The 13680-nt window shown below is 44.0% G+C and overlaps 1 protein-coding gene across 1 annotated transcript in view; it reads right to left on the reverse strand.

Annotated features, from left to right (window-relative positions):
• Window positions 1-1923: 1923 nt before the first annotated feature.
• LOC130880560 (E3 ubiquitin-protein ligase TRIM34B-like) overlaps window positions 1924-13680 on the reverse strand; it is a 28554-nt gene continuing 16797 nt past the window's right edge. Inside the window, 7 exon segments of the mRNA XM_057779661.1 lie at window positions 1924-3110; window positions 3526-3552; window positions 3811-3911; window positions 5936-5958; window positions 7834-8064; window positions 8690-8785; window positions 9551-10041. Of these exon segments, the coding sequence (XP_057635644.1) occupies window positions 2551-3110; window positions 3526-3552; window positions 3811-3911; window positions 5936-5958; window positions 7834-8064; window positions 8690-8785; window positions 9551-10041 (1529 nt within the window). The 3' untranslated portion in view covers window positions 1924-2550.

Consider the following 13680-nt stretch of genomic DNA (forward strand, 5'->3'; position numbering starts at 1 on the left):
TTGCTTTTCTCGTGTCTTAACTCAGCAATGAGGAAAGTTCCTGCCAAAGGGGGAAGAAATATTTTGTTGGTAAGGAATTCTTCAACGTGACACTGTTATTTGATTTCTCCAATACTGTGACTTTCTATTTATTTCCCCAACCAGAATTTGATGTATTAACAAGATGAAAAGACAGGTTAAATTTTTAGCTGCAAATGAATTATGATAATTTAGAATGACATTATAAATCAACCTTTTTGAAATAAATAGAACTACTCCACATGAGGTTACACATATTGGATCAAACTGTCAAGGAAGAAAAACTAGCATTTTAAGACAATGGATTGTTTAAAATACTCCAAATATCACATAGAATATTTTATGGAGTACAAATGACTATAAGCACAGGGCGGCTGATAACAGTCATGTCTTGTTAAAAGCTGGACTCAAGCGCAGGATTTTTTTTTTTTTTTTTTTTTTTTTTTGGTCTTTGAGTATGTCAGCATCCCTCATCTAGTACCTTTATATTCTTTAGGCCATACTTTGTTCTTGATTATTTTTCCTTTATAAATAATTCTATCATATGTCACATATTGTTCTGTTTGAAGGCTGATCTATAATAGTCAGACTTTACTTCTGAATAAATGAGAGTATTAAGGGCATACCAAGCAAAAGTTCAAGTACAAAGCAGTCCCCCTGTACCTAGTGTTTCTGCTACTGCAGGCAGTGTCGTGCCGTGGGATAAAGAGAGTAACCTCTGTTGGACGTGGCTTACCTAACTCTCAGTGTTCTCAAGGACTCAGATGTCTTTAACACCCTTCTCCTTTCCCGTCAAAGTATCATGGCGTTGGTGTGTCTTGGAGGACATGGGATAAACATGTTTATGTCTCTGACAGATACCTCACCGTGTTCCCGTACTTTCCTTTCAATGAGCACAGACATCGTGTGCCAGTGTACAATTTATATTACAGTTATGAATGCTATCTCCCATACAGAGAGCAGAAATAAAACAGGCTTGTCTCGCAATGATAGTAACAATGATCTGGGGATTTCTTCCTTAATGGCAGGGCCCAGTCTGAATTAAATGAACGGGGCAACGGGACAGCATGCATGCATTAACTCATTGCTCTCCGCTTACAATTACAGACGTAATGTCCAGTCACCTCAAACCTCTTTGTAGTGTGGGCCACCAGCTCACAAATAATGACACAGATTTACTGCAGCCTGACCTTAGCTTAGGCTCATTCCCAACTAGCTCTTTTTTAATTTTATTGTTGGTTTTATTTACCATTTATTGGGAACCAACTAGTGCTTATAACTTAACCTGTTCCTATTCGATGTTCTGCCACGTGACTTTACCTCTCCCATTCTGTACATCAGCCTGCTCTAAATCTCGCAGGCATCTCCTGCATGCCTAGATTCATCTCTTTTTCCTCTCTCTCCCTGGAAATTCCACCTACCCTCTCCTGCCTAGCTATTGACCATTCAGCTCTTTATTAAACCAATCAGGTGCCTTAGGCATGTGAGCAAAACATACGCACATCTTCATGCAGGATAAGCAGACACTCCCTAACACTCCTTTGACTTTCTGGCAGTGAGGGGCTGGAACCTCCCTTGACTCCAGCCCTTTCTCCCTTAGGCTTTCTTTCCTCACAGTGATTTGTCACAGCAACAGGAATTAAACTAAGACTTGAAAGATGTAAAATGATTATTCAGAAATAACACACTATCTAAAATGGAAGTTGAGACAATAATGTCATTCACAGTACCAACAAAATAAACACTTAAGTCCCGACCTGCCGGACTTTCCCTGGGCCTGAGAGGGAAGGTGAGTGTCGAGACACAGACCTCCCCCCTGGCCACCAGAAAAAACACACACACTGAGTTGAGAGGATGTCAAAGCAAAATCTTGTTTAATGGTATTATAAGGCAGGACCTTGTATAGGCTGAGATATGGGGTAGAGGGGAAAGCCTGAGATGGGTCGAGGTGGAGCAAGGAACAAGGGCCAATAATATCCTGTGACGATCTTAAGTTACACACATTTCAATTTACAGTTTAAAAACCTCTGTATTTGTTACAGTGAGAGAAAGGACTTGAATTTGTAAAGCAGAAATAACTCCACTCCAGGCTCATCACTGCTTATATTTTCTGTTCCTTGACTCCCTGTTGAATGTGAGATATCTTGGGCAAATCGACATATTCTCATTAGTGATGGTTACGAAGCCAGTTCTTATGGATTGTTTAAATAACAGGGATGAGTGGCTAACCGGCTTTGTCAGATTTCTTGAAGACAGAGGGAAATACAGAAGTTGGGGGGGCATAGATGTTATACTGATTAGTCTAGCTAGTTCTCGGCTTGACTTGAGCTTTCTTTGAGGATATCAACAAGAGTAAATGGGTAAGGATCTCTCCTAAATGATTCCAGATTCACCACATCTAAGCACGACTTAAAGTATTAAAGTACAGAAGGGAGACCACGGGAAGAGATGCCTGAATGGCACAGGTATGTCCAGATGAAGGCGAGCATCAGGGCAAGAAATAATATCAGAAATGGATGAGCATGAGAAAACTCAGGAGTTCCCAGGACACAGGGTCATGGGAGCTGGGCAGTCCCAAGGATTAAAGTATGGATAAGCAGGGTGGGAAAAGCAGCATTTAAAGAACGTGTAAATGAGTGACCCATGGTTTGTGACATTGAAGAAGGACACTATGCCCTCTTCACAGTCAAGGAAAACCCCAACCCGATTGAGAGGGGCAGCCACAAAGGGGGTCAGAACGGTAGGGTCACAGTTGGAAGAATCCTCAAAGATACTATACTTTGATCCATCCTGTAACCCTATAACCCAGTAGCCATTCTGAGGTTTGTATCTGTGGCAAACATTTGGCTGATTTTTGCCTCTCCTGACATCGAACTTTAAAGTACGTTTTCTAACGTAAACTCCCAGTGTCCAGGCGTTCTTCTCAGACACATCCACTTCCCAGTAATGTTTCCCTGAGGAGAAACATTTGGAGCCCAAGATACCATTATTATAACACTTAAATGGCCAAATGGGCACAGATGTCACTTGTCTGTGATCTTCTGAAAGAATAAGGTTCAAATTTAGGTTTTCTGGATTAAATGTGAAATCCGCTGCAAGAGAAAAAAAAGAAAGAAAAAGGTCAGGTGACTAATACAGAGGTGGCTTGTTTGATGACATCATGAAAAGCAAAAACTGGAAAGGTTAGAGGGAAATAATACTGATGGATTGTGGGAGATGATAAAACAATACAAAAATGTTATACAGTTGTTGTTTTAAGACAGTGTCTTGCTAAGTAGCCCAGGTTAGCCTTAGACAAGCAATTCTCCTGCCTCATCTCCCTAGTGCTCAGATTATAGGCATATACCACCATAGGAAGCCTTAGAGGAACACTCTGTGTGTGTGTGTGTGTGTGTGTGTGTGTGTGTGTGGTGACACTGGAGACAACAAAGGTAATGAGACCTCACTGAACCAACCCTTCGGAAAGGTGACCAGAATACCGTGATTTGAAGATCTGCAACTTCTTACCCCAATAGCCCCGGACAGCTGTTAACTCTGAAACGATAAAAGATTCGATGACTTTTATCAGAAGCAAAAAATTGGAAGAATACTTCTCTCTAGAGGTAAGGAAGGCTGGTAGAGTGAATCTGCCAGCTGGTAAGTGAGAGACCAAACCGAATCCTTTCCAGTTCTCCCCCAGACACAACTGGACCCTCTTCCTCCCAGGATGCCCCTCCCTGACCCCTGCTCTCTTCACCTGCAAACTTACCCCCCAGCGGCCCACACCCACACTCGCCAGGGCGCCTCACTCACCTCTAAACTGTCGGAGCATGTCGCTCAGATCAGGAGCTTGGAATACCTTCTTCAGTTTCCTAGAAACCGCTTTTGGCTTCTTCAACGTCCAGATCTGACTCCTAGAGATGAAGAAATATTTTACCATTACATCAGTCTCCTTGTCGTCTCTGACACAGCTGCCTTTATCCCCTCCACAACATTGATGAACTTGATACTTGAACCTCAGAGAAAGCCCTTACTTTTTTTTTTTTTTTTTTGAGACAAAGTTTCTTTCTGTGACCCTGGGTGTCCTAGAACTTGCTCTGTACACCAGGATGGCCTCAAACTCACAGAGATCTGCCTGCCTTGCTCCACAAAAACAAACCCCCAAATGAGTCTAGTTTTAATTTCATGTGTTTTAAAGGAAGTTGGTGCTATTAGATTGGCAACTCCAAGGCTGAGTGGTGGTGGCCTGAACCTTTAATCCCAGTGTTGTGCCCAGATTACAACCCCCAGAGAGAAACCATCAGAGAGGCCCAAACTGTAATAAGCATGGTTTAATCAGCATAATACAAACATGTTTGGAACCCCTGTCTCCAAATGACCCTGTTACAGTAAGGTAGAGAGAGGAGTTGTATCTCCTCTGTGGGGTAAGCTTTTAAAGGCATAACTACAAAGAAACTCTTTGGCTGATTTGGCACGGGTGCAAGAACTTTTGCTCCCTCTCATTCTGTTAAGTCAGCTTTTTCCTTGTTCTTAGAGCAAGGCCACTGTTTCCGAGTTAGGCCATCTTTTATCAGCCTGTACCAGGTGGCTGGCTGGGCTGAGCTAAGTGACCTTGTGCTCATAATCTCCCCGGGTGGGAGAGGGGAAGGCCACTATCTTCCTGGGAAAACATTCTGCTAGGAAATTTCTTCTTGCCCCCTTGAGAATAAGGGGTGAGGGTCCTACACCAGCACTCTATGAGTTAGAGACCAGCTTGGTTTAGAGTGAGTTTCAGGACAATTCTAAAGCTACAGAGAAACCCTGTCTCAAAACAACAAAAACAAAAACCAGATTGGCAACTACAGATCAAGAATTATACTTTACCACAAGAGTTTTGTAAAACATGCCAGACAAGAGAATAATTTTTGGAAACTTAGATAAGAATCACAAACCCCGAGGTGTGTGTGTCTGTGTGTGTGTGTGTTTCTAAAAGTTGGAAGAAATCTTCTATTCTCGGTGAACAAAGTCCCCATGGCCTGTCTAGGCCTTGGTCAGGCTTTCTGTTTAAGAAACACCTGTGAAACAGGAGATCCAGGACAGGCGGCAGGGAGTCTGCAGGAGTGAAGTCACAGGAAAATGATGCTGACATCTCTGATGCCCTTTGTGACCCCAACTCTGACTTAAAACGCCAAGTTCACTACCACTGAGTCTAGTTCATTCTCTGAGGGGATGAGACGATCAAGTCTTTATCTGGGACCAGCAGTTCTAGATGATGTGGCATCCAAATGTCCTTGATCTGGGAAATAGTTTTTCACTGGTACAAAGATATTGGTAATGGCTCCTGTTTTAGGGTTTGTATGGCTGTGATAAACACCACGACCAAACACAACTTGGGGATGAACGAGTTTATTTCAGTTATCAGCTATCATGTCTGGACCACTGTCCATCATGAGGGAAAGTCAGGGCAAGAACTCAAGGCAGGTACCTGGTGGCAGAAACTGAAGCTGAGCTGAGACCATGGAGGGGTGCGGCTTCATCCTCACTGCTCACTCAGTCTGTTTCCTCTTTTTTTTTTTTTTTTTTGGTTTTTCAAGACAGAGTTTCTCTGTAGCTTTGGAGCCTGTCCTGGAACTCCCTTTTTAGACCAGGCTGGCCTCGAACTCACAGAGATCCGCCTGCCTGTGCCTCCCGAGTGCTGGGATTAAAGGCGTGCGCCACCACCGCCCGGCAGTCTGTTTCCTTATGCTATCCAAGATCATACAGTACAATCCACGTCAACGGTTAACCAAGAAAATGCCTCAGTGGTTTGCCACAGGCGAATCGAATTGGTTCATTTGCTCATCTGAGGTTCCCCTTTCTCAAATGACTCTAGATTGTCAAAACTGACAGGAAAACTAATAGGGACAACTACTAATCCATCTGTACTACGTAAACCCCACTTGGAGTCGTTCATACTTACCATTTCAAGGTACCGCTCATATCCTAGGGAGAAGAAAATAAAATCACAAGTCACAAAGTGTGAGCTTAGAGCAGGGTTAGGGAAAAGCAGCAAAGGAGGAGGGGGAATCAAAGAATCAAGAGTAAATTATTTTATCTTTTTTTCTAGATAGCTTCTTTAGATGTGGCCCAGACCTGTGCTAAACTTGATCCTCCTGCTTCAGCCTCTTCAGCACTGAGGTTACATATATTTGCCAGCAAAACTGGCTAAAAATATGGTTTCTTTCTCGTGTGTGTGTGTGGGGGGGGTGTTTTTTGTTTTTTTGTTTTCTGAGACAGGGCTTCTCTGTGTAACTCTGGAGCCTATTCTGGCACTACTCACAGAGATCTGCTTGCCTCTGCCTCCCAAGTGCTGGGATGGGATTAAAGGCGTGCGCAATCACCATCCCGCTAGTTTCTGTCCTTCTCCTTTTTAAAAAGTAATGTCAAAATACCAACAGAACTGGCAACCCTTAGGCTAAACACACCAGGAAAAAATAAAGGAGAGGTAGAGTTTTCAAATAGGGAAGAAAAGAAGAGACACTGCCACCGGCCTTGAATAAATTAAAAAAGAATGGTGGTGGAACAGACCTTTTTGTTTGTTTGTTTGTTTTTTTGTTTTTCGAGACAGGGTTTCTCTGTGGCTTTGGAGCCTGTCCTGGAACTAGCTCTTGTAGACCAGGCTGGTCTCGAACTCACAGAGATCCGCCTGCCTCTGCCTCCCAAGTGCTGCAGACCTTTAATCTCACTCAGGAGGCAGGGGAAGGAGGTGGGTTACATAGTGAGACCCTGTCCCAAAATAACCAAAACAAATAAACTATAAAGTTTCTACACCCCAAAAAGCTTCTCCGCCGAGTCAATAATCCAAAGCAAACCAAATTAGAAAAAGCCCAGGTTTAATGAATATCAATGCTCCCAGATGGCTTTCCAGCCCCGCAGAAAGGAAGACCAGAAAACCACGTGTTTGTTCTCTGGGTTTTGTAATTTTTTTTTTTTTAAATACCCTGTGGGAGTGGTCTTGAGCATCTCTGGGGAGGGATCACCGTTTGGTGGGCTTTCTCAGAGGTGGAGTCTGGACTGAGGCAACGCCCAGGGGAGGGACTTGGGGTGGAGCTTCCACCCAAACATTCCTGACTCTGGGTATAAGGGTGCCAGGAACACAAACAATCAAAACTGAAAAGAACCACAGGAGCTGGGGTGTGTCTTGGAGGTACAATTCTTACCTAGCAAGTGTGAGGCCCTGGATTCAACTCCTGAAGCCCTCTCCACCACGGTTTGTTGTGTTATGAACGAAGTAGTTAAGTTAGAGGAGAGGAACGGATCCCGGAAGTGCAGAAGCAACCAACAGTGATTCAAAGAAGAGAGAAAACATGCATAGGATGAAAGCATGCAAAGAGATTGGATTGGAAGTCAAGCTTCATGAAAGGAAAAGTCAACCATGGCTTCACTGCTGAATTTTACTAAAAGCTTAAAAGAATTAGGAACACCAATATTTTTTAAATTCTTCCAAAAAACACAAAATGGCTTTATGTGATATTAAAATTGTTGAAGCATCACAAGAAGAAACCAACGAAAGCATGATGGAGCTGGGGTAGAGCTTGGGAGGAGGGTGCTGGGGACAAAATTAAAAAGGGCAGTCATGACGGCCTAGTGGGTAGAAGTCCTGCTGCCAAGCCCTGGACCCAGTCCCTGGGATCATATGGTGGGTCCCTCTCAGGCTAACATCTTACTTAATGGCAAAAAATTGGAATGGTTTCCCTTAAGACTGGAAAAGAGGCAATAATCTTATCTTCCATGACTTCCATTAACACCGAGTGCACAGCTCCAGGAAGGAAAGGGGGGCAATGTCTCTGCGGCCTGCCTTGAGGTGCTCATTCCTACCTGCAGCAGCTCTGTCGCTGGCCACTGGCACCGAAGCTCCAGATCTGAAATAAGTTCCTGCACCAACTGGCTCTGTTGAGCCAACTCAGCTTCTGCCTCCGCCAGGCTGTCGAGTATCAGCTGCTCCTCTTCCCCAAGTCTTTTCAGCTCTCTCTGCTCCTCCTCATCCAGGATTCTTCTGAGCTGATCAAAACCCATTTGTATCCTTTGTCTCTCAGTCTGAATCTGGCACTGGAGGAAAGCACAGGGAGGGAGAGAGAGATGTAATGAGCCTGTCAGGCTGAGGTAAGATGTCACTATAAGGTGCAGAACTTAATCCAGGGCGGACATAGGAAGAGAAGAGCAATTTTTAGGTGCTATTTTTAGCTTCTATTTTCCCTTTATTACAAGCAACCCAGACAGGGGCAAAAACAAACAATCCCCTCCTGGTCTTATTTAGGCAACCTCCAAAGCTAATACAAGACTGGAATAAGGCTCAACTTGTAACGACTGTCTTGGGCACTCATGGTGCCCTGCATTAGCACTTCTGGCTTTGAAATTTAGAGAACTTTCTTTTCTTTCTTTCTTCCTTTCTTTCTTTCTTTCTTTCTTTCTTTCTTTCTTTCTTTCTTTCTTTCTTTCTTTCCTTTGGCCTGGTGTCTTCCAGCAGTAGTGTCAGAGCCTCTGGGGACAAGACAAGAACAAAGACTCTTCTAGCCTTCAACATTATAGAGTTTAGCACTGTGTTTGGTTCCAAATATTTATGTGTATTTACAACAAGTCTTCCCCCATCCCTCATCCCTAAAAAGGAACTTATAGATAGCTTTGAACTCATTGATTGTCAGGGAACAAAGATGAGGCCCCAAGCATCTCCTGCCTTCCAGGAAATTCTGTCTTCTTTAATGTCAGCTTCCAGTTTCTCCGCCTTCTCCTGCTCCTTCCTCAGCCTCTCGAGAGCTTTCTGGAGATTCTCCTGTGAGAAACAAATCATATCTGTCATGCTTGCCACCTGGACAGGGAACTAACAAACCAGGTTGTTCCCAGTTTGTGGAATCATGAGGTTGATGCTGAACAGAAGAACATCTAAAGAGAAGGCATTCTGTAACCTTAGGGGAACAGAGCCATCATCTGCATACCAACAGGAGCCTACATCTCTTTCCCCAGAGAAAGTACAGACCATGTAGCAAGTACAATCCTTCCTCACCCTGATGACCTTCCAGTTGGCAGTATTCCCCAGCAGAGGCCATGCTGAGAGGCAAGCTGAAAGCATTCCACAATTGTGCATACAAGGGAAGGGAACCCCAAAATCTTCTGCTCTTGATCAAGAGATTGTGTGTATTGCAAGCCAATCCATTACGTAAACGGAAAGAAAAGACATTTCTAGGCATTAGGGATCTAATATAAGGTAAGGGCTCAATATTATGGTGGTAATGTGAATCAAGAAGGTCGGGAAGTTGCCGATCTGTGATGGCAAATGCCTTTAATCTCAGCACTTGGGAGGCAGTGAGGTGGATCTGTGAGTTCGAGGCCAGTGTGCTCTGTAGAGTGAGTCCAGGACAGTTGGAGCTATACAGAGAAACCCTGTCTTGAAAAAGGAAGGAAGGAAGAAAGGAAGGAAGGGAGGGAGGGAGGGAGGGAGGGAGGGAGGGAGAGAGGGAGGGAGGGAGGAAAGGTGGGAAGGTATAATTTCTTATCAAGAACCACTTTGTGCCCTATCTTCTTCCCTTCGTGACCTTACCTGACATTCCTTGACTGCTTCCTCCCGGAGGAAAGTGTGGTGACCACGATGCTCCTGAGAACGCTCACAAATCCAGCAAATGATCTTTCTATCTTCCTTACAGAAGAGAAGGAGTTTCTCTCCATGGTGGATACAGAGATCTCTTTTTTCCCCAATGTCAGGGTTCACCTTGACTTCCCTAAGTCTCTCTACTACGTTTGCCAGATGTTGATTAACCTGTAGATTTTCAAATGAGAATCTAGTACCACACACAGGACAGCTGCTTCTCCCTCTGAGGTTGATCACTGCATTTTTCTTGTTTGTGGTGATGCAGGCTTTGCATGCATTGTGGCCACAGCCTAGACTCATGGGTTCTTTCAAAAGTTCGTGGCAGACAGGGCAATTGGCCTCCTTCTCTACTTTCATGGGAACTGTTGAAGCCATTCTATTTCTCCCCTACTTTTTCTTGCCCTAACTTCTGAGGCTCTTCTTTCTTACAGACTGCTGGATGGCTAGGAAGATTATGAAATGATGGTATATCAGTCTGAAAGGCAACTTAGAGGAGCACGGTCACTTCATAGCCTTCAAGGGGGGGTGATATGATGGCAAAAAACACTTAATTTTCAGCTGTGAATAGATAGAATCTGAAACAAAGAACAAACCAATTACAATTTGTTGAATGGAACAGAAATACTCCAGAGAAAGAATGTAGTGGTGGCACAGGAAAGATCAGGGACTGAGGCAAAATGAAGAAAGAATGAGAAGCTCAGAAAACACAGTTCACGCAGGCCTTAGCTTAGCACTGCGCAGAAGTGCAGGCTACCAGCACAAGTCCTGGGATCTGCAATGCACACTGGCATGGGCAAGGTCTCTTTTCTTCCTAGAATTTGGGCACAAAGTGCAGTGTTGAGTCACCCTGATTGGAAACTGGCAAGTTTGGGAGTTTCCCTGCTTCCGTTATTAAAAAACAAAAACCAGCTGGGTAGTGGTGGCACACGCCTTTAATCCTAGGACTCAGAAGGCAGAGGCAGATCTCAGTGAGTTTGAGGCTGGCCTGGTCTACTTAGCAAGTTCCAAGAAAGTCAAGGCTACAAAGAGAAAAACTGTCTTGAAAAAACAAAAATAAAATTAAACTAAAGTTTAAAAATCATTTATTTCAAATCAGGATCTCACTAAGAACAAGAATGAATCAAAGCCAAAATGGTAGAAAGAGAAGAGCTGAAGCTGCTGAGATGGGAGCTGAAGGGGTACAATGAATCAGTTAACCAGAGTCTGAAAGGGCGAACTGGCCAAAAACATCTTAGCCAAAGGAGCCAGCAGAATGAGAGAGGTGGGGGCATATTATCTGTACACCTTGTATAAACAAATGCACACAATGTAAAAGAACAAAAGATATCATTCTTAAAAGTTAACAAAAGCTAAGGAACATTAAAAGATGATGCTCAACCTACTGGTGATTGGCCCGCAATAAAAGAGAAGCTTGAAAAGCACTAAGCACTGTGGAGATGTGGTTCAGTAGCTAAGAGCTCTTGTTGCTGCTCTTTCAGAGGGTTCAAGTGAGTTCCCAGTCCCCATTGAGTGGCTCAGAACTCTCCATTATTTGTGTTCCACAGGATCAAACCCTCTTCTGACCTCCAAAGGCACACGTGACACATACTCTCTTTCTCTCGTCCTCCCATCCTTTCTTTTTATTATTTTCTTAAATTTGTATTTTGTTTGTTTCGTTGGTTTTTTTTTCTAGACAGGGTGTGTGTGTGAGTGTGTGTGGTTTTGGCTGTCCTAGAACTAGCTTTGCAGACCAGACTGGCCTGGAACTCAGAGAGATCTGCCTGCCTCTGTCCCAAGTGTTGGAATTAAAGACATGTGCCGCCACCACCACTCAGCTCAATGTGTAGTTTTTTTTTAAATATTTATTTATTTATTATAAAATATTCTGTCTGCTGCAGGCCAGAAGAGGGCGCCAGACCTCATTACAGATGGTTGTGAGTCACCATGTGGTTGCTGGGAATTGAACTCAGGACCTTTGGAAGAGCAGGCAATGCTCTTAACCACTGAGCCATCTCTCCAGCCCCCTTAAAGTGTAGTTTTGAGACAAGGCCTCAAATAGCCCGGGCCAGGCCTCAAGTTGGCAGGACAACCAAGCATGACCCGGAACTAACTTCTGATCTTCCTGTTTCCACCTCCCAGGTTCTGTTACTATACATAGATGTCTATCACACCCCATACTTTCTCCTGACTGCGTATTTGTCTCTGAAATAAAACACCCTCCAACTCCTCACAGTGCCTCTCTGGATTCTTTTTCTAACTACAGCAAGAATCCAGAGACTCTAGGTAGAGGTCTCTTATGGGCTCACTACCTTCATGACCTCCCCAGCCATGTTCTCACTGGAGCAACTCCCATGCCCACGTCCTCGTCCTTTCTCTGCGGCTCCTCTGGTATGCAGCATCTTACTCTCATTCAAAGGAAAACCTACCTGTAGTAAAGATGTCAAATTCCTCACTCTTTTTATTTTATTTATTTGTTTATTCAATTTTCTTTATTCCCCACACTCTTAAAATTCTATTGAAGTTTCCTAACTCTGAATACTGAAGTTGAAAGCTTTAATCTTTTAACCTGTGATTCAGAGCCAGAGGCAGGCGGATCTCTATGAGTTCGAGGCCAGCCTGGTCTACAGGGCTAGTTCCAGGACAGCTAGGGCTGTTACACTGAGAAACCCTGTCTCCCAAGACCAAAACAAAAACAAACAAACAAATGAAAACTGCTGTTCTTTTGGAGACAAGGCCACGCATGCGCAGAAAATACAGTCTCCAAGTGGACTACAAACCCCAGTGGTACAGTGGAAAACCACGCACGCGCAGGACATTTTCTCCCAGAATGCACAGAGCCCTTTAAGAACGGGCGTTCCAACCCGCCCCCCTCTTCTTTTCCCTTCCGTCTCTTCACTCCCGCTCCTTGTATGTTACCCTCCCCCATTAAAGTTTACCCACATGGGACCCCTCGTGTCTCGTCTCTCCTTCCCCAACCCCGCGTGTCTCGTCTCTCCCTCCCGAACAACAACCCCGCATAAAAAATAATAACAAAAACTACAACAACAACAAAAAAAACTGTCATTCCATAGCATCAGTTACTTCTTGTATTGTCTAAAAGTTACTTAATTTTTTATTGCTATTCTTAGGTAGAGTGAAAGCTTGTATAATTGTTTCATATTTAGTAAATACTGAGTGGATGCTTATTACACTTATTTAATACCTGACACGTGCTTTATTTCCATTGACATTTTCTTAAAAAAATAAATAAACACAGAAATCTAGATTAACTTCTGTGTTTGGCTATGACTAAACTCTGTAGTGACCAGAGGCATCTCGAGCAGTCAGGTGCAGACTGAGAACAAGGCAGGTGATGTGAACTCTGAAAAGTGAGGGTCTTAGACAGTGGCAGGTGTTGAACCCATCCATTAAGGTACAAAATTTCCCTATGTTAGCCTAAGGGGGGATACACAAGATCAACAGAGAAAACATCTTAGCAAGACTGTCAACACCAGGGGGGGGGGGGGGGCGCTCTTGTTAACTAGCTCCGAGCAAGGGAACAAGGAACTGACAACTGACTTAACCTTCAGTGCGAAGATCCACACAGGAAGACTGGGTGACCGCCAAAGGCAGGTGAGGACGCCAAGGTCACTTAAACAAGGTTAGAGGAGGCACACGTTTTGCAGTCCTGGCTACTTAAGAGGATCATGCAGGATGATATCTGAGCCCAGAAGGCCAACCAGCCTCAGCAATGCAGTAAGACAAGTCTCAAAAATAAATGAATGAATACATTTTAAAACAATCAGTGTTAGGTAAAAACAAATAGTCACAAGATTGGAGCACCAAAGCTATAAAGGCTGAAAAGTTACACAGGGTTATCCAACTTGCTGTTCTCAAGTCGGTCGAGAGCTCAGGATGTTAGGATAACCCCTTAGTGGGAGTAGGAGACGACTAGCGACTCCCCTTAGTCCAAGTCCCTGAAACTACAGTAGCTAGTAGGGAGAGGGAAGAGCAGGGAGAAGGATCACCCGGAAGAGGTGGGAAGGGATGGGGAGGGTTCGTGAGATCCAGACCTGTCTGCGAGGCATGCCCCAGAGAAAGAAGGGTTCCTTCAGAAACGAGGC

Source organism: Chionomys nivalis, chromosome 8 (genome assembly GCF_950005125.1).
Source record: "Chionomys nivalis chromosome 8, mChiNiv1.1, whole genome shotgun sequence".
Lineage (NCBI taxonomy): Eukaryota > Metazoa > Chordata > Mammalia > Rodentia > Cricetidae > Chionomys > Chionomys nivalis.